Genomic DNA, 25,250 nt, shown 5'->3' on the forward strand with positions numbered 1-25,250 from the left:
AGATCTTGCTGATTATCAGGGTGGGATTGTGTTTGAATGGCAGAAAAAATTACTGGCAGTCAATGCTGATAATACCACCTCAGACAGTACCGCCATGGAAGTCTCCACTTCTGTCAACTCCAATGTAAATAAATTGCCTGTGCCTAATAATGTACAGAGGACTAGAGACACTAGCTCACAAGGTTTTCGTCAGTCCCCTCAGAGACAACAATACCCCATTAGAGGGGGACCACCACCACCCCCTTATCACCAATCAGGACCCCCCAAGGGTTCCTTCAAACCCTACAATAATAAGAGAAGTGGTCGAAATTACAATGCCCCTCAGCGTAATTCTCATTGGAATCCACCCAATACACAGTGGGGACCCAATTACAATCATAGTTGGGGTTCTTACCCTTTAGACACCCCACAATCGAGTGGTGGGTATAACCCCAGGGGGGGTCCCCCACCCCGATTGGGGAATTACTCTGGTGGGAGAATGTCAGAGGCTCCTCCCCCCCATAATAGTACTGATTATTCTATCTACCATAATGATCAGTACTCTCACATGTCAGGGGTTCCTACAAATGGTCCATTGGTTGGTCCCACTACTGATAACTATTTTGGTTATGGGGGTACTACCCAGAATCGGTTTTACCCCTTACGGGATCTTGTTGGTCCTTCAGAGGATGATGTAGGTCCACTTGATTCCCCCTACCCCGGGGAAGGAGGTACCCCTGGTCTATCATCAGCCTATATGATTGACAGGATGGGTTCGTCCTATTATCCAGGCCCCCCAGTTCCTAACCCCCAGGGTTTTCACAGGCCAGGTCAAGGTACCAAACGACTAGCAGAGCGGGGAGAGGTACCAGAGGAGGCAAACGCAATCGAGCAAAAAAGAAAAAAGCTCTAGCAGGGACAGGAATTTTTAATCTAAGCACCGTGGTTCTCAGTCAAGAAGAGAAACTGGTGCTAGATAAAGGTTTAAAGTTTGCATTACCTAGGAAGCTAAACAAGTTTGAGACCTATATGGATATCCACAAATTTGTTCGGAAAATTAATATCAAGAGATATATGCTATCTAATCCAATCCAAGAGAGAAATACATTTCCCAGCGATTACCAACATTCAGGATTGGCTAATGCCTCCCTTTTTAATCCCCCAGGAGCCCTGGCACCTTCCATCAAAGTTTTTAAGGAGGTGGTATTGAGAGATCTAGAAAAGATGCCCGTCAAAAGAGCTAAATTAGATCGTGAACTCCTTACTGGCCTTGATTCCCTTTGCAATAACAAAAATTTGGTTATTAGACCCGCGGACAAAGGGGGTGGTATTGTGGTCCTTAACAGAGAAGATTATTTTCAGGAGATGTATAGGATTCTCGGAGATAGGGAGACGTACACCCCCCTTGGATCAGACCCCAAAATTCCATATCTTAGAGAACTTAAAAAGGTGGTTGAGTATGGGTATAGCCAAGGGATTCTAAATAAAAAAGAAAAGACCTATTTGGTACCCAAGGCCCCCCGCACTCCCCTTATCTACTACCTACCGAAAGTACACAAACACCCTACCTGCCCCCCGGGACGCCCTATTGTAAGTGGAATTGATTCCCTTACGTCCCGGGTGGGCAGGTATATCGATTTTTTCCTACAACCCTTGGTGGGAAAAATGCCCTCCTATGTTAGAGATTCTAAATATATTATCAATTTACTTACCAATTATACCCCCACCCCTACCATGTGGATAGTTACAGCGGATGTAACGTCCCTATACACGATCATTCCCCATGAGTTAGGTCTTTATGCAGTAGAATACTACTTAAGAAGGGATTCAGGTTTATATGATGAACAAATCAATTTCATCATGATACTTTTAAGATACGCTGCGTCCCATAATTATTTTTGGTTCAACCAATGTTTTTACCGACAGGACCGTGGTGTCGCAATGGGGGCTAAATATGCCCCCAGTCTTGCGAACCTGTTTATGGCCCTGTGGGAGGAGGATGTCGTCCATGTTTGCCAGAGGCCCCAGCTTAAGCTGTGGGCTAGGTACATCGACGACATCCTCCTCCTCTGGGATGGGAATCGCAGCGATCTTGACCTCTTTATGGAGGAACTCAACCAGAATAATAGGGGTATTGTACTCAATTTTGAGGCCAGCCAATCTAATGTTCAATTTTTAGACCTCAATATCACCATTCAGGACGGCCAGTTTATGACCTCTACGTTTTTTAAGAAAACGGATCGTAACTCCTATATCCCTCTAAGTAGTTGCCACCATAGGTCCTGGCTTCGGTCTATACCTAAGAGTCAATTTATGCGACTTAAACGCAACTGTTCTGACGATTCCCAGTTTTTACAACAGGCCGGAATTTTGACCAATAGGTTTATTGAAAAGGGGTACACCAGAGAATCTCTGACTCATGCTTTGGAGGGGGTTAAAGCTATAGATAGGAGACAACTATTGAGCGAGAGGGTGGGCCCTAGAGAGAATTCTGTCACCTTGCCCTTTATTACCACTTATTCTATCCAACATAATAACATTAAAAGCTTGTTTAATAAACACTGGCACTTATTGGGCAATGACCCCATTTTAAGAGGGGTTATCCCAGATAAGCCACAAGTGATCTTTAAGGGAGCACCATCCCTCAGGAATAGATTAGCCCCAAATGCTCTTGACCCCCCCGTTAGGGGGATTCAAGGCCTTTTTGATAATCTGAAGGGGTATTACAAATGTGGGAGGTGCCGGGTCTGTAAGTTAAATTCTGTGCCATCAAGACGTACCCTCAAATTTACCTCCTCTAGTACACAAGAGGAGCATGACATAAAACCCTTCATCACCTGTACCACAGAGGGGGTCGTCTACCTACTACAGTGCCCTTGTGGCCTACAGTATGTGGGTAGGACTAGACGACCCCTTTCTGTTCGCCTGAATGAGCATATTACCAACATTATCAATGGCTTTCCCAAACATTCTGTTTCAAAGCACTATCTGATTTCTCATAATAAAGATCCCTCTAAAACTTTGTTTTTAGGGATCGATAGGTATCGGCCCCATTGGAGGGGGAGTTCCCTGACCAGAAGCATTTCTAAACTTGAAATGCTGTGGATACATAAAATCAGGTGTTACGTCCCATATGGACTTAATGTCGATACTGACACCAATGCCTTTATCGACAACTCCTAACAATACTCTTTTGTTTAGCTCATTGGTTCTAATATCGATTAATAACTATTGCTGTTTTTATTCTTATGGGCTTATACTTCCCTTGAATGACTTTTTAGGTTGTTACTTATCCCAAGTAGGCAGGTTCTGGTGTTTGTGTACTCTTTCTATATATTTATATTTTTTTGACCCCCTATATATTTTATGTGTGTGGTTCAAGCTCTCTTTGGGTTGGTTCACATCTCAATGGGCTGGTTCTGCTGTTTATGAATTTACCATAAGCTCTGTCCCCAATTTCAAATTTTAAGTGATGGGGGTTTTTTTGCCATTTACTATGTTTTTATATATTTCTATTCCTGCTTTTCATATGTATTCAATTAATATGTAATAATATAGTTACTGTTTAATAGTACCCCAATTTCGAACTGTTCGGTATATGAGGCCGAGAAATCATCTTTCCCTCCGGCTGTACTATCTGGAATTTGTCCTTGATTATGCCAACATCAATGGGATTAATTAATATATTTACTGATCTTGACGTCGTAACTGTGCCCAGGTATGCCCCTCACTGGTGTAAGCTGGGCCCTCGTAAAACCAATATAATTGAATCCAATTTGTATTTAGCCTGACTTAATTTAAATTGGCATCTGTTTCCATATATGTTACCGATGAGCTTATTGTGTTCCTTCTTTGTCTGCTCCCGTTTTCCCTTCTATTTCCATTAATTTGCAACGTTTACTATATTAACTGAACGGTATCCGTTAGAGTATGGGATCCCCTAACTAAGATGGCGTTTTTATATCTTCCGCCCTTACTTGGCGGAGCGCAAGATGATTTCCGGCCTTTGTTGACTTCGAGGCTTGGTTGTATTTGTTTGGTATATATGTGCGACACGTCAGTGCGTCGCCCGTGCCCCAGACGACGTCAGAAGTGTGACGAAACGTACGTCGGGCGTGCTGACGTGCTGACGTGCCGTATTCACCGTCTGTAGGACGGGTGTTCGTGCTAGCCGGCCGGCTTTCCATGCTGTTTTTTATCCAACACACTGTAAGTGTAATTTTAAAGTCTTTGAATAAATATCCATCCAGGATTACGCTATGTTGCTCTTCCTTCTTTTTTGGGGCATTGTTTGTGAGATTAACTCCAGGTTATGGGCATAGCCTTCCCTGCATCCTGGTTTCCTTTGCGGAGGATAGTGAGCCATCCACGGTCTGAGGAAGTGTCCAAACGGTGTCCCCTTCTCAAGAAAGGCCCCGACCGGGTTAAGGTCACAAGCTCTTTAAGCTTGCCATTTGGTAAGCGCCCATTTTATACTTAACACTGTGGTGTGGTGAAGGTCCATCCAGTTCCACCTTATTTGCCTATCAAGGGGCTCAGTTGCCCGGTTTATCCATTGCATTTTGAAGATTTCCTTTCACCTATCGGACTTTTTTTGGCACTTGATTGTTTTGGATTTTTATTTATCACTATTCACTATTTGTGATTTATTTATATTTCAAATTACAGCGCTGCTTTCTTTTGTTTATTTATAGTTACATAGTAGGTGAGGTTGAAAAAAGACACAAGTCCATCAAGTCCAACCTATGTGTGTGATTATGTGTCAGTATTACATTACATATCCCTGTATATTGCGGTCATTCAGGTGATTATCTAATAGTTTCTTGAAGCTATCAATGCTCCCCGCTGAGACCACCGCCTGTGGAAGGGAATTCCACATCCTTGCCGCTCTTACAGTAAAGAACCCTCTACGTAGTTTAAGGTTAAACCTCTTTTCTTCTAATTGTAATGAGTGGCCAAGAGTCTTATTAAACTCTCTTCTGCGAAAAAGTTTTATCCCTTTTAAAATAAAAATGCTGTAGATTTCATACACTACAGACAAACTGCTGGCTCCCTATGTTGCAGGCAGCGAGGAATGAATGGATGTTAAATAGCAGCTTTAGCTCAGGAAGTGCCAGACTGACAACCAGCTGAGAGAGATTTATGAATTTTGACTGACCTGGTACAGCAGCTTGTACCTGGAATGAGGATGGGGCAGTTGACACTCTAGTAACAATTAAGCCACCTCTTTCAAAGTAGTATGTCCCGTTATCTGGAGCTCTCTTGGTTCTTGGAGAACAATCCAGGAGTGGTGAAATGTTTCAAGGAAGTATGGTTTTGGTTTGAGATATTATGAAATATTAAGGATTGTGTGTAGATATTCTCAAACTGACAGCTTTTGACATTGACTACACATACCAGTTTGCAGACTGAACCTTGCATTGTGATGACATTAAAAGTACCATTTGTAAACCAAAGTCTATATCAGAACCGTTTAGCTACATATCAGAATGCGCAATACTTTCTCTTTTACAATTTTTGTTTTCTATTTTGCAGGCTAGTAGAAAATTGTTGTACTGTTAATATGTTCTAAAGATCCATAAGGCTTCAGACACACAGATCTGTGGCTAGAGATTTCAGAGACTGATGACATCACACATGTCACCAACAGATCAAATAGGAAGACAATGATATAATCAGAAGCACACAATAGAACAACCAGGATCATTATACTACTGCAAAACACTGAGTATTTAAAGCAGAGTTCCACCCAAAAATGGAACTTCCGCTTTAAGTGCTGGTGGCCCCCTGACATACCACATTTGGCATGTAATTTTTTTTGGGGGGGGAGCGGGTACCCAGTTTTGACAGGCACCCAGCTCCCACTTCCTCCCCTGGCACTGCGGCGCCGGAAGGAAGATCACCTCTCCCCCCCACCTCTCTGCAATCTTCTGGGACACGTCACAGGTCCCAGAAGATTGCCTGGCCATTCACACTGTGCAGCACGGCTGTGAAGCCACAGCCGGGCACCCACGGTTAGAATGAAGAGTGTGGTCCCTCGTGCTACCAAGTGAATAAAACAAACAAGTGATAAAGGAAACTGTTGCTAGACCTATAGTGTACACAGTGCACATAGATAAATGCAAATATAAAATCATCAGCCCACACTTAGAATGCCGTTGCCGCGGAGAGGAGGGGGAGAAGAGTGGGGCTTCGTACGCTCACATCGCTGGACCATGGGACAAGTTAGTGTCTGATTATTAATAGTCAGCAGCTACACTTTTTGTAGCTGCTGACTTTTAAATGGGTGGAACTCTGCTTTAAGCTGTAGAGTTGCCAACTGCCTGTAAATTTAAAGACCGTTTGTAAAAATCAAATGATTTGCTCCCATTCATGGATGTCTGTGGAAGGGAGGCAATACTTGTAAAAATTACCACCTCTTTCTGTCTTTATAGGCATATGAGAATGTGGAGGGATGCTGAGAGATGTAGTTTAATAGGAATCCTCTTTCTTCTTCCCAGTTCTAGCAAAAACCAGAACTTCAAGCCTCATTCTGGGACTCTCAGGCCTCCTTCTGGTTTCCTTTAGCACAAGGGAAGAAGAGAGGATTCCTAGAAGAAAATAAATGGGGCGCTTTCATACATATCAAAATGAGTAAAGGTTTATGCTGTATACACCATGGGATGCAAGAAATCAGTACAGAATATTAGTAAACAATAAGGATCCTTAACTACTTCCTGTAATGTGTACACATATATGGATCCCTGCAGAAGTGGGTCTTCTTCTGTGAGCCGCATATACGTGTACATGTGTTTGTGCTGGGAACACGCTGCACATTGCGCTCCCAGCACGGGATCAAGAACTCACCGAGAGCCCCGGGTCCTGTACTAACGATTGGGAACTGGGAAGCCTCGATCGTGATCACCTGATTGCTGTGAAAGCCTCTGATTGGTTATTACAGTGATCAGTCACTGTGCAACCCACCCCTGTGTTTTTTCTTCTCTTGAATGGAGAGAAAGATACATTGTACCTTTTTCTTCTTGCCAGAGGAGAAATGTAAACAAAGACAAATGTGTGTAAAATAAAAAAATAAACAAAAAATAGGTAGATCAGGGTTTGTGTATCCCTTTAGGGCAATGTGTGCAATCATGCGATAAAGTCATAGAGTATAAGCACTGTTATGCAGGTTATTTCTACTACAAATAATAGTGATCATAAATAGTCAAACTTCTCCCTCCATCTCTCTTCCACTCTCTATTCCTCGCTGCTGCCATTAAATCCCGTTCCACTAACAACACCAACAATGTAGCATTTCCTCCGCCACTGTTAGCTCAATATTTCACTGCAGCACACTACAGTACGTGCTCCACTAGCAAACCCTTCTGTGTACTGCAATGCAATAAGCAAGCAACAACCATTGCCTCCATTTTGACACATCACATGCAACAAAACTAATACCCCCATTTCATTGATCCCTCTCCCACTCCCAGTCTCACAGACTTTTAAAACTTTCCTTGTATGATAATCAGGGATGTACAAAGAAGATAAAAATGGCAGACTTCACATCAGTTCTCAGTAATATGTTCGAAGCAACCAAATAACCCTTTAGTCATGCCCAAACAATTAAGGCAGGCCATACGTGGTTTGAATCTCAGCCGGTTCAGCAGGAACCTGCCCTGCCCTGCCGGGCTTCGAACCGTTAATGGGCAGGCTTAATGTACCAGATTGATTGATCAACTTAGGTACAACCAACCTGCCGGATTCTCTTGCAATTATCAATAGCAGTTGCTATAGCCGCTAACAATAATCACTGTCTTCTCCCAACGAGGACAGCTTCCACTGCATGCCCCACTGGGAGAAGACAATTGCTGGTTCCCCTGTCAAAACTGTCTGTGTTGATGGGGAAATCACTCAAATTTTTTTCCTGCAACACGTGGTTCCAGGAAAGAAATTCACACTGTGTATAGCCAGCCTAAGACTGAATGGGTGAAACACATTTGAGGGGCAGTCCTTTAGGTGGAGGCATACAAGATTGTACCATTTGTGCAATAAAGCTTGGTAAAGAAGTGATACAAACCGCGAGCAGTCCTTTGTTTTTTAAATTCTGAGAGTCTTGTTAGCCTATATCAAACTATATCAAACTGGAAAGATACTCGGGAAGGCACATGAGCCATTCCACAATGGTTTATTATATGATATAACAAAAATGTATTTTTTGCACGAACTGATTGAAGCTTACTTACTTGCTATATTTATCATCATATTTACAGATATAGCTGAGATGAGCAGCAAATGCTTCTACTGCCAGAGGACAAGGAATCTCCCCACTTTTCCTTTTTATAATAACTCCTGGAGAGAGATGGCAAGATAAAAAAAAAATAATAATAATAATAAGCATTGTAATAGATGCAAACAAAGACAGAAAAATAACACCATAAAGTAAAGACTTTTCTTCATTCTTCTAAATGAAATCGCCTGGCAGAGTTTAGCACATCTCACAGAGCGGCAAAAGTTGTTGCAATTTTTTTTCTGGTTGAGAGAAATCACCCTAAAAATGTCCCAACTTTTATATTGGACCAACTGGTCAAAACCAATCTGTCACAAAAACACCTAAACTTTTGCAGCCTTTTGAGTCCTCAAGACCCTTGCTAGTGACTTGGGCAATGTTATTCAAGCTAGTTGCTGTTTTTTTTAAGATTTATAGCTGTGTCACTGTGACAGTGTTTGTAGAGCTGAAACACCCGTATTATTGACTCATGTATGTGTAGCAGAGTGGTTATGCAGTAGATGTGCAATTTGCAGGGCCGGGAGGAGGGGTGGACAGAAGAGCAAACTGGCCTGGGCGCAGTCTTGTGAAAAGGGAGGGGTGTGCTGGATGCACTATGCTCATTACGTGCGGAAGATATGGCCTGGTTGTCACATGACCCCGTGCCATAAACTCTGCTACAGCCTGCACAATGAGATGAGGTTGTGCCTGCACACTGCATGCCTCCTCTCTAGCTGCAGCCATACCTGGCAGTGTCCATACAGAAGGACGATCCCTCCCAGGTTTGGCTGCTGTCAAAGTTTGCCTGGCTGGATTGGGGCTTGCAAAGTCTGAGCAGCAGTAAAGCTGGGTGGAGCAGGCAGAAAAAGTTCTTCACACTGCACAATCTGCAGCACCGATCACTGTCCAGCCCAGCAGTAACCAGAGCTCTCCCCAGGCCAGCTCACAAACTCTTGATTCAAGCCATGGAACCTGCCATTAAAGGGGTTGTAAAAAACAACAACAAACATGTCATACTTACCTCTACCGTGCAGTTCGTTGTGCACAGAGTGGCCGCAATCCACCTGTTCTGGGGTCCCCCGGCGGCGCTATCCTGCGGGATTAACTTGTGGGCACGCTCCCAAGTCCAGCATTTGCGTCCATTGACACAGAATGCCGGACTTGGCGCCCGCGTCATTGGAGTTGATTGACAGCAGTGGGAGCCAATGGCTGCGCTGCTATCAATCTATCCAATCAAGAGCTGAGAAAATGGGCAGAGAGGTACAGCGCGTCTCCGGCGAGGGAACGAACGGACTCAGGTGAGTAAAACTGGGGGTCTGGTCAGTGTCAGAAGTTTTTTCACCTTAATGCATAGGATGCATTAAGGTGAAAAAACATGAGGGTTTACTACCCCTTTAAGGTGAAGTGCTAAAATGTATTTGTAGAACAAGCTGGGTTAGTGTCACAAATACTAGATTTATGAAAGGTCCTGTCTGTCAGTCTGTAATCAGTGCTTGCAGACTACTGTTTAGTTATCAGTATCCTGCAACTCTGATGCATTCAAAGACCAGGACAATGTCAATACTTTCCAAGCTCAATCGAAATCTTTACTGGACATTCACTAAAGTCTATGGGGGAGATTTACTTAAGCTGGTGCACACAGAATCTGGTGCAGCTTTGCATAGTAACTAGACATGTGCACACTGAAATATTTCAGAATTTCGTTTTCGTCCAAAAAATAAATTTATTTTGTTACTCCCGAAATTCGTTTTTATTTATTTCGTTTTTCGTTAAAAATTGCATTCGTCCGAAAATCCAAATTGAGGTCGAATCTGTCATTGAAGGCTTATGGTGTCTGTCGAATGTTCAAAGAAGATTCGACGGAGCAGCTAAACTGTACGACACCGTATAGTTTACCTGCTCCGTCGAATCTTCTTAGAACTTTCAACAGACACCATAAGCCAAACTACGTGTGTACTTAGTTCTAGCTATTTTACTGCTCCTTCTCTTTGGTTACAATCAGCCAATAACATTCATCATCATCATTATTTTTATTTATCTTTTCTCCCCTAGGTCGAATCTTTCTCCCCTACGTCGAATCTTTTCTCTCTATGTAGAATAATCTTGGACTAATAGAGTTAAGGTTAGGCACATTCGACCACAGGTTTGATGGACACAGATTGTTATTGTCATCATCATGTCAAATCTCCTACTATATGAAACTGTTGTAGCAATGAAAATGAAAATAAAGCATTTGTTTATGTCGGATCTTTCATTTTTCGGATTCTGCACCTTCGTTATGGTTTGTTAAAAAGATAACGGAAATACCTGAAATTCGGACGAAAATGCATTCGGACGAAAACAAATGCACATGTCTAATAGTAACCAATCAGCTTCTAGGTTTTAATGTCTTAATCAAACTAGCTGATGTTAGAAGATGATTGGTTACCATGCACAGCTGCACCAGATTGTGTGTGCACCAGTTTATGTAAATCTCCCCCTATGTCTTTTACTTGCAAAGGAGATGAGGGTCTACTAGAAATAATTTCCAAGCCTGTGATCAGTTATTCATTCTTAAATGTCAGTTAGAAATGTAGATTGACTTCTGTCAAACAGTCCTGTTGGAATCCCTGTATGAGCCGGATTACCGTCATCTTGCCACCTCCTGGTACAGCTCGATACTGTGAATGCAGGCACACTGACGGCTGGTTTTATTATTGAAGGCATCATTTTATAATGTGTTTGTGAGTATTCTATATGGTTTTAATACAATTTTAAGGTATAGAGATACTGCACTATTGCTGGCCTTTCTTTTTTATGGGTGACTGTACTATAAATTATGTTTGGAGTCGTTATTAACCATTTGAGCTTTGAATGCTGATCATCTTGGATGCAAGGCATAGATCACTGGTAAGTCATTGAATCTGGGGAGTGGTGGTCATGAGCACTGCATGAAGAAGATTATTATGTGGATCATATATGGACACTATTGGTGATCTATAACATACACTGATGTGAAGGACTTTCTTTGGGACTGTTTTTCATTCTATGTATACTTTTTCTGTGTCACTGTTGTTAATTGTGGTTATTTAGAACTTATTACACATTTATCTATTTTGAATCACTACAGGTATAGGGATGTGCAGCGCTAACTAATGTCTGTGTATTTTGGTTAAAGTTTCAGACACTGGCTTGGCATTTTAGTATATGTGTTTGATAAGAAGATAACTGCTGACCTTACTGGAAACCTTTTGAGCAGATAGCTTCCTGTGCATTCTGCCTGTGCTGACTGTTATCAATCACTATGGGGGTTATTTATTAACCACTTGAGCCCCGGACCATTATGCTGCCTAAGGACCAGAGGTCTTTTTCCAATTTGGCACTGCGTCGCTTTAACTGCTAATTGCGCGGTCATGCAATGCTGTACCCAAACGAAATTTGCGTCCTTTTCTTCCCACAAATAGAGCTTTCTTTTGATGGTATTTGATCACCTCTGCGGTTTTTATTTTTTGCGCTATAAACGGAAAAAGACCGAAAATTTTGAAAAAAAATGATATTTTCTACTTTTTGTTATAAAAAAAAATCCAATAAACTAAATTTTAGTCATACATTTAGGCCAAAATGTATTCGGCCACATGTCTTTGGTAAAAAAAATGTCAATAAGCGTATATTTATTGGTTTGCGCAAAAGTTATAGCGTCTACAAACTAGGGTACATTTTCTGGAATTTACACAGCTTTTAGTTTATGACTGCCTATGTCATTTCTTGAGGTGCTAAAATGGCAGGGCAGTACAAAACCCCCACAAATGACCCCATTTTGGAAAGTAGACACCCCAAGGAAATTGCTGAGAGGCATGTTGAACCCATTGAATATTTATTTTTTTTGTCCCAAGTGATTGAAAAATGACAAAAAAAAAAAAAAATATTTACAAAAAGTTGTCACTAAATGATATATTGCTCACACAGGCCATGGGCCTATGTGGAATTGCACCCCAAAATACATTCAGCTGCTTCTCCTGAGTATGGGGATACCACATGTGTGGGACTTTTTGGGAGCCTAGCCGCGTACGGGGCCCCGAAAACCAAGCACCGCCTTCAGGATTTCTAAGGGTGTAAATTTTTGCTTTCACTCTTCACTGCCTATCACAGTTTCGGAGGCCATGGAATGCCCAGGTGGCACAAAACCCCCCAAAATGACCCCATTTTGGAAAGTAGACACCCCAAGCTATTTGCTGAGAGGCATATTGAGTCCATGGAATATTTTATATTTTGACACAAGTTGCGGGAAAGTGACACTTTTTTTTTTTTTTTTTTTTCATAAAGTTGTCACTAAATGATATATTGCTCACACAGGCCATGGGCATATGTGGAATTGCACCCCAAAATACATTTAGCTGCTTCTCCTGAGTATGGGGATACCACATGTGTGGGACTTTTTGGGAGCCTAGCCGCGTACGGGACCCCGAAAACCAATCACTGCCTTCAGGATTTCTAAGGGTGAAAATTTTTGATTTCACTCTTTACTGCCTATCACAGTTTCGGAGGCCATGGAATGCCCAGGTGGCATAAAACCCCCCCAAATGACCCCATTTTGGAAAGTAGACACCCCAAGCTATTTGCTGAGAGGCATGGTGAGTATTTTGCAGCTCTCATTTGTTTTTGAAAATGAAGAAAGACAAGAAAAAACTTTTTTTTTTTTCTTTTTTCAATTTTCAAAACTTTGTGACAAAAAGTGAGGTCTGCAAAATACTCACTATACCTCTCAGCAAATAGCTTGGGGTGTCTACTTTCCAAAATGGGGTCATTTGGGGGGGTTTTGTGCCACCTGGGCATTCCATGGCCTCCGAAACTGTGATAGGCAGTGAAGAGTGAAATCAAAAATTCACGCCCTTAGAAAGCCTGAAGGCGGTGCTTGGTTTTCGGGGTCCCGTACGCGGCTAGGCTCCCAAAAAGTCTCACACATGTGATATCCCCGTACTCAGGAGAAGCAGCAGAATGTATTTTGGGGTGTAATTTCACATATTCCCATGGCATGTTTGAGCAATATATCATTTAGTGACAACTTTGTGCAAAAAAAAAAAAAAAAAAAAAAAAATTTGTCTCTTTCCCGCAACTTGTGTCGCAATATAAAATATTCCATGGACTCGACATGCCTCTCAGCAAATAGCTTGGGGTGTCTACTTTCCAAAATGGGGTCATTTGGGGGGGTTTTGAACTGTCCTGGCATTTTATGCACAACATTTAGAAGCTTATGTCACACATCACCCACTCTTCTAACCACTTGAAGACAAAGCCCTTTCTGACACTTATTGTTTACATGAAAAAGTTTTTTTTTTTTGCAAAAAAATTACTTTGAACCCCCAAACATTATATATTTTTTTAAAGCAAATGCCCTACAGATTAAAATGGTGGGTGTTTCATTTTTTTTTTTCACACAGTAATTGCGCAGCGATTTTTCAAACGCATTTTTTGGGGAAAAAACACACTTTTTTAAATTTTAATGCACTAAAACACACTATATTGCCCAAATGTTTGATGAAATAAAAAAGATGATCTTAGGCCGAGTACATGGATACCAAACATGACATGCTTTAAAATTGCGCACAAACGTGCAGTGGCAACAAAATAAATACATGTTTAAAAGCCTTCAAAAGCCTTTACAGGTTACCACTTTAGATTTACAGAGGAGGTCTACTGGAAAAATTACTGCACTCGATCTGGCCTTCGCGGTGATACCTCACATGCATGGTGCAATTGCTGTTTACATATGACGCCAGACCGCCGCTTGCGTTCGCCTTAGCGCGAGAGCAGGGGGCGACAGGGGTGCTTTTTTTTTTTTTTTTTTTTTTTTCTTTATTATTTTTTTGCTTTTTTAATCTTACTTTTAAACTGTTCCTTTCATATTTTTTTTTTTAATCATTTTTATTGTTATCTCGGGGAATGTAAATATCCCCTATGATAGCAATAGGTAGTGACAGGTACTCTTTTTTGAAAAAATTGTGGTCTATTAGACCCTAGATCTCTCCTCTGCCCTCAAAGCATCTGACCACACCAAGATCGGTGTGATAAAATGCTTCCCCAATTTCCCAATGGCGCTATTAACATCCGGCGAAATCTAAGTCATGAAATACTCGTAGCTTCCGGTTTCTTAGGCCATAGAGATGTTTGGAGCCACTCTGGTCTCTGATCAGCTCTATGGTCAGCTGGCTGAATCACCGGCTGCATTCTCAGGTTCCCTGTTGAGACAGGAGAGCCAGAGAAAAACACGGAAGACGGTGGGGGTGGGGGGGGGCATTCCCTCCCACGGCTTGTAAAGGCAGTCTAGAGGCTAATTAGCCGCTAGGATTGCTTTTACATGAAAGCCGACCGCTGGCTGAAAAGAATGATACCAAGATGATACCTAAACCTGCAAGCATCATTCTGGTATAACCACTCAAAGTCGTGAATGGCGTACCTGAAGACAAAAAAATGGTTAACAATGGTTAACAATAAAGCACAGTAAACAGTAAAGTATAAATAATTACACACCTGAAAAACAAACATGATAAAACATAATAACAATAACAATAACAATAAAACATTGCAGAATAGAATACAGTAAAAAAGAGCAGAACAATAGAGAGAGAGAATAGAGAGAGAGAGAACAATAAAACGACAACTATTTTTTTTTTATTTCATATTTTTTTTTTTTTTTACATTTTTTTTGTAACTAACTTTTATAACGGTAACCGGTTCCAGGTTCGGGTCTCTCAAAATGCGATGGCATCTTGGGAGACCCTGTGAAAGTGTGCCTAGTCTGTGCAATGCTGTACTCTACGCTAATACTCAACTAGTGAATGGTAGCGTTCAAAACATTCACCAATGCAAAGACCAGGATTGTCAGGACAGGAGGGACAATAATAGAGGGTGTCACGCCTATATCCGCGCTTGCTGCAGACACAACATCTTTTTTGGGGGGGTCGCTGGGTAGGGGTACTCGGGAGGACATAAAGAAAATGCCTCTCATGCAGCCGACTGCATTTGGTTGGGGATGTGAATGGGGGAAGTATGGGCGCTGCAGAAGCGGTGGGTTCCCAATTAGGATTGGCGAATGCAGCAGGAAGGGCATTATGGGCACGACGGGCCTGTGTTTCTCTTTTTGGTGGCAGCGGGACACTACTTGTGCTTGCCACCTCACCAGCTTGAACTGCACTTATGGGACTCGCCACGTCACCACGTGTTACTGCAGTGCTGGTTTGACTACGACCGGGGTGTACTAGGCCGCTGGCGCTTGCCAGTTCCCCAAAACGCTACCAAAAAACTGTTAGCGATCGCAGGGATCAGGCCTGACTCTGCGAACGCTGCAGTTATGCGTTTAGTGTTTTGTAAGTGACAGTGATCAATCGATACTGCACTTGGGTGGGCTGGGCCGGGCGGAGGGGCAAAACGCAGGTGCTAGCAGGTATCTGGGCTGATCCCGCTAACACTGCGTTTTTGGGAACCCTAAACTGCTGGTAACGCTAGTATAGATCTGATCGGATCAGATATTGATCCGTTCAGATACTATACCACTAAGGGAGGTGTACGGTGCGTGCGTGGGTGTTAGCGGTACTGGCGCTAACCTGACGCTGCCTGGGGCTGGTGCTTGCCAGTTCACCAAAACGCTACAAAAAAAACTGTTAGCGATCGCAGGGATCAGGCCTGACTCTGCGAACGCTGCAGTTATGCGTTTAGTGTTCTGTAAGTGACAGTGATCGATCGATACTGCACTTGGGTGCGCTGGGCTGGGCCGGGCGGAGGGGCAAAACGCAGGTGCTAGCAGGTATCCGGGCTGATCCCACTAACACTGCATTTTTGGGAACCCTAAACTGCTGGGGACGCTAGTATAGATCTGATCGGATCAGATATTGATCCGTTCAGATACTATACCACTAAGGGAGGTGTACGGTGCGTGCGTGGGTGTTAGCAGTACTGGCGCTAACCTGACGCTGCCTGGGGCTGGTGCTTGCCAGTTCACCAAAATGCTACCAAAAAAACTGTTAGCAATCGCAGGGATCAGGCCTGACTCTGCGAACGCTGCAGTTATGCGTTTAGTGCCTTGTAAGTGACAGTGATCGATCGATACTGCACTTGGGTGGGCTGGGCGGAGGGGCAAAATGCAGGTGCTAGCAGGTATCTGGGCTGATCCCGCTAACACTGCGTTTTTGGGAACCCTAAACTGCTGGGGACGCTAGTATAGATCTGATCGGATCAGATATTGATCCGTACAGATACTATACCACTAAGGGAGGCGTATGCTGTGTGCGTGGGTGTTAGCGGTACTGGCGCTAATCTGACGCTGCCTGGGGCGACGCATATCACCGCCGGGCGATCGGGGGGCTAAACCTTTATTCGGTAATAAACGGCGGGTGCCCTGACACTATAAAAAAAAACAAACTAACCAGCGTCAACCGTAACGGTTATACAGTGATCAGTGGTGAAAGGGTTAACTAGGGGGCAATCAAGGGGTTAAAACATTTATTAGGTAGTATATGGGGGTCCCTGACGCTATAAAACGCTGACGGCGAACCTAAATATTTACCTCACTAACTAGCGTCACCAGCGACACTAATACAGCGATCAGAAAAATGATCGCTTAGCGACACTGGTGACAGGGGGTGATCAAGGGGTTAAAACTTTATTAGGGGGGGTTAGGGGGGTACCCTAGACCTACAGGGGGGTAACAGTAACTGTGCTAACACAGTAACTGTCACAAACTGACACAGCAGTAATCAGAAAAAAAAAAAAAAAAAAAAAACTGCTGGTGTCAGTTTGTGACAGGGGGGGGGGGGTGATTGGGGGGGGATCGGGGGGCGATCGGGGGGGGATCGGGGTGTAATGTGTGCCTGGCATGTTCTACTGTGTGTGTGTGTGTTGGTGCACTCACTCACATGTCGTCTCTCCTCGGGCCGGAACGGAAACTACCGACCCGAGGGGAGATTACATCACTTCCTTTGCTGCTGTTTAGCATACAGCAGCAAAGGAGTGTTCCCATTGGCCGGCGGCGATCGCGAGGGGGGGGCCACGAACGGATGGCCTCCCCCTCGTCTCTGATCGCCGGGGGACAGAACGGGACCGCCTCGGGCGGCGGGGGGGGGTCCGATCGGACCCCCCACCCGCGGAAGGCAAATCACGTACCCTGTACGTGATTTTGCCTGTCCGTGCCGCCTTGCCGACGTACATCGGCGTGAGGCGGTCGTCAAGTGGTTAAATCCAAATCCACTGTGCACTGCAAGTGCACTTGGAAGTGCAGTCATTGTTGATCTGAGGGGGACATGCAAGGAAATTTAAAAAGCAGCATTTTTGCTTGAACATGATTGGATGATATAAATCAGCAGAGCTTCCCCTCATTTCAGATCTTCCCCTCAGATCTACAGTGACTGCACTTCCAAGTACACTTGCAGTGCACTTCCAAATGTATTTGCAGTGCACTCGTAGTACACAGTGGATTTGCCTTTAGTAAATCATCCCCATTGTTCTCTAAACGACTACGGAATCATGCCCCTCTTTATTATGGACAATAGGAAGGGGTGGGGTTTTGTAGACATATTTTGTCTGTGTTGTCCTGATACAGACGAATGAATTAGTCATCTGTCATCCTATGACTGGAAGTGTGTTACTGGCAGAATCACCAAATAAAAATAAAGGAAAATAAAATGAAAACAAATGCAGTCCCTTCATCCAATGACTGGTAAACTGCAATATTTTAAATGTTTGTTTTTGGGTTTAGATAAACTTTACCAGGCAAAAAGGGAGCAATTTAAAAGGACTTGACTGTTTGGGTGTACATATGGTTTACTAGTTCTTGATGAATAATGATTATTTAAAAATGATTTATTTAATCTTTTGCAGAATTCATTGTCAACAACCATCCACATATCTTAATCCCTGTTTATTTACCCAACAAAATGTTTCTCGTCTTATGCAACCTGGGTGTAAATACTGGTTTATTTGCTGGAAAATGACTTACCTTTCTGAAATGGAGAATACGCATTACTCAGAAAGCGGAAATGCCCTTTATTGTACCAGCAAATAAGGGACATATTTCCTTTCATTCTTATTTCATAGTGTCCTCGAGATTTTGGTACCTCCGTGTTGGTCATCATTGACTGAGGTAAGCCAGTACAGTCGCTTTTACGAGAGCTGAGCAATCCACAACAGTAAATGCCTGTTAAAAAATGTAATTATTTTACAAGATTTTGCTAAAATGTACATGGTATAGCAGGGTATATCTTTAAGCATTTATAAAAAAACACTACTCCAAAAAGTCACAGTAGACTATAACTTTAAAATAAATAATTTCAGACTTTAAGACATTTTAATTTGATAATAATTATGCAAAATCCATTACATTTTCTTTTACAGCTCTAATTGTCATTTTTTCCCCATCACTTTCGCCTCTTTGGCCATATCTATAAGAATAACCCTCAAAGTTCTTTCCTGTATAAACTACATGTATTGTAAAAAATCTGATTTCTTAGCTCAGGGTCTCATTTATTAAGCTACATTGGGATCATTACCAAAAACTGTTATATTTCAGTATTACAAAAGTAAAAAAGAAAGAACAAATATATAACAGAGGGATAACTAGAAATGAACATAAGAACATATGCATAAGACAACTAAATAAAGAACAAAGGTGTTTAATGCCCCGTACACACGGTCGGACTTTGTTCGGACATTCCGACAACAAAATCCTAGGATTTTTTCCGAGGGATGTTGGCTCAAACTTGTCTTGCATACACACGGTCACACAAAGTTGTCGGAAAATCCGATCGTTCTGAACGCGGTGACGTAACACACATACGTCGGGACTATAAACGGGGCAGTGGCCAATAGCTTTCATCTCTTAATTTATTCTGAGCATGCGTGGCACTTTGTCCGTCAGATTTGTGTACACACGATCGGAATTTCCGACAACGGATTTTGTTGTCGGAAAATTTTATATCCTGCTCTCAATCTTTGTGTGTCGGAAAATCCGATGGAAAATGTGTGATGGAGCCTACACACGGTTGGAATTTCCGACAACAAGGTCCTATCACACATTTTCTGTCGGAAAATCCGACCGTGTGTACGGGGCATTAGAGGCTAATTTCACATGCAAGCTAATGGAGAGGTCCAGTTGATAAAAACATTAATACAGTGAGGGCTTGTCCCCTAAAATGCCTAATAAATGCCTTGCAAAAATGTTAATGTATGGCACATTAAAGAATGAAGGCTGCAAAAAACAAACAAAAAAAAGCAGACAGTCCAGTGTTCAAAAACTGCAACACAGAAAACTTCCTAGCCACACACCCATTGAAAATGCATAAGTGTCTCAAAATCTCTTTGGTGTGAAAAATTAAGCTTTTTTCAAGTAGTTTAATTAAATTGTTGCATGTTTTAGCTTGCATATATATGAATATCTATATGAACAGAACCTGGTATAAATTCTATTACCTCACTAGCGAAGAAATCTGTTTTCTTGTAGTCCTCCGCAGCCTCACATTAAAAATGTATGCAACAGCTGTAAATTTACCAAGAACAGTGCATCCACCAAAAATTACTGATCGTGTAAAAAAGAAAATTAATGAGATAGGCCATCAAGAGTCCTATGGCAAATATGAATAAGTTACACATTTATTCAGTGGGTGTAACTTGAGGGACTAGGCATACAAAATGGATGCTTTGCAGGTCACAACTTAATGGGACAGTGGCAAAAAAGAAGCCACCATGCCTTACTAAAACATTTGCTAGAAGACACATGCAAGACTGTTAAAGTGTATTTCTTCAGTCAAATTTGAGAATACCCCAACATATGTTTATGTGTTCTCATTTACACAGCATGCCTCTTCTTTTTTTTTATTACCTTTCATATGTTTCCTAGGAAGAGGTGTCATGGCTGACTGCCAGGTGTTGCGAAGTTACAGTGAATATGTCCATTTAGCTTAGAACATATCCAATTGTGTGTAAGAACATTTAATAACTTAAAAACAGGATTTTTTGTTTGGACATGATTGGGTAATTGAAGTGAACATAGTTTCAACTTATTCACTAAGTTAAGTGAAAAGCCAGTCTGCAAAGCAAACATAGGCTATTGTTTTAGTAAATCAACCCCAATGTTTTAGAACATAGGAGTAGCTTCGTTCCCAGCATGTGCCAAACATCACTCTACACAGGGCCTGCTTCATTAAGTATTTTAAGCCCAAATGCCATATTTAAATAGCTTTGAAATAGTTTAACCTCTTGCCGCCCGCCCACCGTCATATGACGGCGGAGCGGTGCGGCTCTTGTTCTGGGCATGTGCACGATCGGGAGCGCGCAGCGCGGTCACGTAGGTGGCAGCGTGTTCCCAGGAACACTGCTCGTCACAGACAAGGGTAAACAGCCAATGGCTGGCGGCTGTTTACCATGTGATCGGCTGTGATCCATTCACAGCCGATCACTAAATGTAAACAAAGACCGGTTACTAGCTGTTACCGGCTCTTCTCTCCTCACACACCGTTACCAGTGTGAGGAGAGAAGAGCCAGGAGCAGTGAGTGACCGATCTATGTTTGTAGTGTACTGCACCAACACCACAAATAAAAGAGAATCTGTCACATCGCCCCCCCCCCATTACAGCTGTCACCCAACAGTCACCACATAAGTGCCCACAATGCACCTGTCACCTATCATTGCCCACAAAGTGCACCTGTCACCCATCAGTGCCCACAAAATGCACCTGTCACCGTCAGAGACTGCCGTCAGCGGTGCACCTGTCGCCCATCAGTGACCGTCATCAGTGACCGCCATCAGTGACTGTCATCAGTGACCCATCCATGACCCTTATCTGTCACCTATCAGTCCCATAAAGTGCACCAGTCACCATCAGAGACTGCCATCGGTGACTGTCACCCGTTACCTGTCACCTGTTACCCACCAGTGACCGTCGCACGCCACCTGCTACCCACCAGTGACCGTCACACATCACCTGTCACCCATCAGTGACCGTCACCTGTCACGATCACCTGTCGCCCATCAGTGACCGCCACCTGTCACCCATCACCTGTCGCCCATCAGTAACCGTAATTTGTCACCTGTCGCACAGCCCATCACAAAAAATGTCCAAAAGATTTTATACAAGGGGGCAGCACAGTAGTGTAGTGGGTAGCACTCTCACCTAGCAGGAAAAAGGGTCGCTGGTTCGAATCCCAACCACGACACTACCTGCCTGGAGTTTGCATGTTCTCCCTGTGCCTGTGTGGGTTTCCTCCGGGTACTCCGGTTTCCTCCCACACTCCAAAGACATGCTGGCAGGTTAATTGGCTTCTGTCCAAAATTGGCCCTAGTATATGAATGTGAGTTGGGGACCTTGGATTGTGGGATCCTTGAGGGTAGGGACCAATGTGAGTGTGCAATGTATGTGTGGAGTGCTTCGTAAAAATTGACGGCACTATATGGGTACCTTAAATAAATAGGGATAATTGTAGACACACACCCACACTCACTCAGGTTGAACTGGATGGACTGGTGTCTTTATTCAACCTTACTAACTATGTAACATCACTATGTACAAGTGAGGAGGCGTTTCAGATCCTCTCCATGACTGATGAGAGCAGCAGGGAGTTCTCATCAGATTCAAATGCCAATTCCGATTGTGAATCGAATTCAGCATTTGAACCGATCGATAGTAGTGGATCGGCAAAGAATCAGAGGAAGAATGGATCCCTCCTAAAAGAGCACGCGCTCTGGAAACCAGGCCCAGTACCAGCGCTGCTGCCAGCGATAGACCCCAAAACCAAAGGCCCAGTACCAGAGCTGCCGCCAGCGAAAGGCCACAAGAAATGCCCAGTACCAGCACTTCCGCAGCATCACGCCCAAATGCCAGCACAGGAACTCCAACTACCAGCACTGGAGTGCCACGTCCCCCAAGAGCCAGGGCCTCTACATATCTCCCAGATGGTCTTGCCAATCCAACATGGCTGCCTTCCGACTCAGGATCAGCAAGAATTCCCCTTTCACCGCACAGCCAGGTGTGCAGGCCAATACCCAAAATGTTTCTGAAATAGATTGTTTTAATTTATTTTTGCCCAACACTTTGCTGCAACTCATCGTGGACCAGACCAACTTATATGCCCAGCAGCATATTGCCAACAACCCCCAATCTTCATACGCCCGTCCATTCGAGTGGAAGGATTTGACTCTGGAGGAGTTCAAAATGTTTATGGGCTTCACCATAAACATGGGGCTTACAAAAAAAAATGAAGGACATGCCTATTGGTCCACCCACCCTATTCACCACATGCCCATTTATTCTTCTGTAATGTCCAGGTCCTGATACGAGATGATAATGCGCTTTCTTCATTTCAGTGACAACACCCAGTGGCTTCCCCGCAATCATCCAAATTATGATAAATTTTATAAAATTCGCCCAATCATTAATTTCTTTTCCCAACGATTTGCAGAACTCTATGTCCCCGATAAGCATATAAAGGGTAGATGAGTCCCTGGTACCCTTTTCAGGCCGGCTAGGAATAAAACAATACATTCCTAGCAAAAGGGCCAAATACGGAGTGAAATTTTATAAGCTTTGCGAGAGAGTCACGGGATATCTGTATGCGTTCCGCATATACGAAGGAAGAGATTCCCAGTTCCAGCCCCCTGAGTGCCCGATCTACAAGGGCACAACTGGTAAAATTGTATGGGACCTGGCCTATCCACTGCTGAAGAAAGGTTACCACATATACCTGGATAACTTTTATACAAGCCTGCCCCTTTTCAAACACCTATACCTCGCACAAACCCTGGCCTGTGGAACCTCCAGAAAGAATAGAAAGGGCTTCCCACAAGCCATAGTATATAAGAAATTGTGCAGGGGAGAAAGAGCAACTTTGAGATGCAACGAAGTGCTGGCCTTGAGGTGGAAGGATACCAGGAATGTGTACATGATGTCCACCATCCATGACAACACTACAGTTGAAGTTCAGAGAAGACGAGGTCCCATTGTAAAGCCAAAATGTGTACAAGATTACAATCTGTACATGGGGGGGGGGGGGGAGGGTGGATTTTAATGACCAAATGCTTCAGCCCTATTTAGCAATAAGGAGGTCCAGTTTCTGGTACAAAAAGTAGCACTCTATTTAATTAATTTGTCCATTTATAATGCCTACATAATTTACACCAAATCCACCGAAAGCCCTGCCCACTTCCTAAAATTCATTAAAGAAGTTGTCACGTCCCTCATCTACCATCAAAGACCCCCCCCCCCCCCCCCCCCCCCCAGAAAACCTTCGCTCTGATGCTGTTAGCCGACTTCATGAACGCCACTTCCCGAACCACATTCCACCATCTGAAGCAGGCCGAAGACGCCAAAAAAGATGTTGGGTATGCAACAGTAAAGGATTTCGAAGAGATACCAGCTACCATTGTCCCCAGTGTCCCCTTGAACCCGGCCTTTGCATTGGTGAATGCTTCAGACTTTATCACACATCCCTAAAATATTAGCCCATATTCTTAACCATTTCCCCATTTTCATCATCTGTTCTGACCATTTCCCATGCTTCCTCAAATAACCATGCCACTGCCTTCTACGTGAACTGACCCTGGCCTGTTTTTTGACTATGCCTCTGCCAACCGTTTGGACTGCTTACATGTGAACTTTCCATGGCCTGTTTTACCAACTACGCTTCTGCCCACCACTTGGACTACTTGCACGTTATCTGACCCTGGCCTGTTTTATGAACTATGCTTTTGCCTACCGCTTGGACTGATCTGTTGCCCTGCTACTGTAGGACACAGGGGTCTCACATGTGAGGGGCTCCAGAAATGTTTTTCCGGATGGAGAAAACAATCTTTTTTTGTTGTCTCCGGGTTTCGTAATTTCCGGATTAGTGTCTGGAGTCCGGAGGCTTCATAGAGATTTGGGTGGGTCGAAGCCTCTACCCCTGTGCCCCTGTGCACAGGTCTTACCTGATTGTGGCCCTCAGCCTTCTGCTGACTTACTGACGCCATCCCCCTGCCTGCAGCATAAACTGACCACACCTCTGCCTGCTATCTGGACTATGGAAATAATTAGCTGTAGCAAGAGGCAGTATGTTTATGAAGGGCTGGAGAGCGGTACAATGAGTGCAGGAAGGTAACGGTGTACCAGGACCAATATTATGGCTGTGCTGGCTGTCTCTGCCTGAACAATTTCTATGGACAAAAGCTTTGGCTGTGCTGACGATATCCTTGTGCTGACTATAGACAATATTCCTGCCTGCTGCCTAGATAATTACTATTGTTGCTAAGCACATCCCTGCCTGCTGCCTGCTGCCTGCACCAATTCTCTCCTCTGAGGACACTACTAAAACCACAGGTAATACTTTATTTTTTACCCTTTCCTCAATAGAATTTATTTTGGAGTGTAATTTTTGGTATGTAAATGCTATGTGTTAGAAATATAAGGGCCTTCAAAAATAATAGGTTGTCAGGAAATTAGATGTAATTTATGCTTGTAGAACGCCTGAAGGTGCTACTTCCCTGGCAGGCCTCTGTATGTGGCCAGGCTGTGTAAAAGTCTGACACATGTGGTATCGCCATACTCAGGAGGAGTAGCAGAATGTATTTTGGGGTATAATTTTTGCTATGTACATGCTATGTGTTGGAAATATCTTAAAAATGGACAACTTTGTGGGAAAAAAAATGCGTTTTCATTTTTTTCCCACATTTTCCAAAAACTTCTGGAAAAAAATGAATAGTTCAAAAGACTCATTATGCCTCATAGATTATACGTTGGGGTGTCTGCTTTCCAAAATGGGGTCATTTTGTGGGTATTTGTACTTTCCTGGCTTGTTAGTGTCTCAAGAAATGAGAAAAAATGTAACGGAGGAAAAACCTACTTTTCCACCCGTTTTCGGATCGGGTGACGACGGACTCTACGGTCTGTCGTCATACGATCCCCCATAGGGGAGAGCGGTACTGTGATAGGTCCGTCGCTGCATAGTGTGCAGCGACGGACCTGTCATCTGCCTGCTCAGTGGGGATCCACGGAGCGATCCCCGCTGAGCAAGCGGATGTTCACAGGGCGGA

General features: G+C 43.4%; 1 protein-coding gene across 1 annotated transcript in view; it reads right to left on the reverse strand.

Annotated features, from left to right (window-relative positions):
* The window catches only part of PGBD5 (piggyBac transposable element derived 5), a 313,503-nt gene that overhangs the window by 36,447 nt on the left and 251,806 nt on the right, over positions 1-25,250 (reverse strand). The window contains exons 5-6 of the mRNA XM_073627538.1: positions 18,192-18,389; positions 8,202-8,307 (exon numbers count right to left, since the gene is read on the reverse strand). Coding sequence (XP_073483639.1) covers positions 8,202-8,307; positions 18,192-18,389 — 304 coding nt within the window. The remainder of the gene's footprint in view (positions 1-8,201; positions 8,308-18,191; positions 18,390-25,250) is intronic.

Source organism: Aquarana catesbeiana, linkage group LG04 (genome assembly GCF_042186555.1).
Source record: "Aquarana catesbeiana isolate 2022-GZ linkage group LG04, ASM4218655v1, whole genome shotgun sequence".
Lineage (NCBI taxonomy): Eukaryota > Metazoa > Chordata > Amphibia > Anura > Ranidae > Aquarana > Aquarana catesbeiana.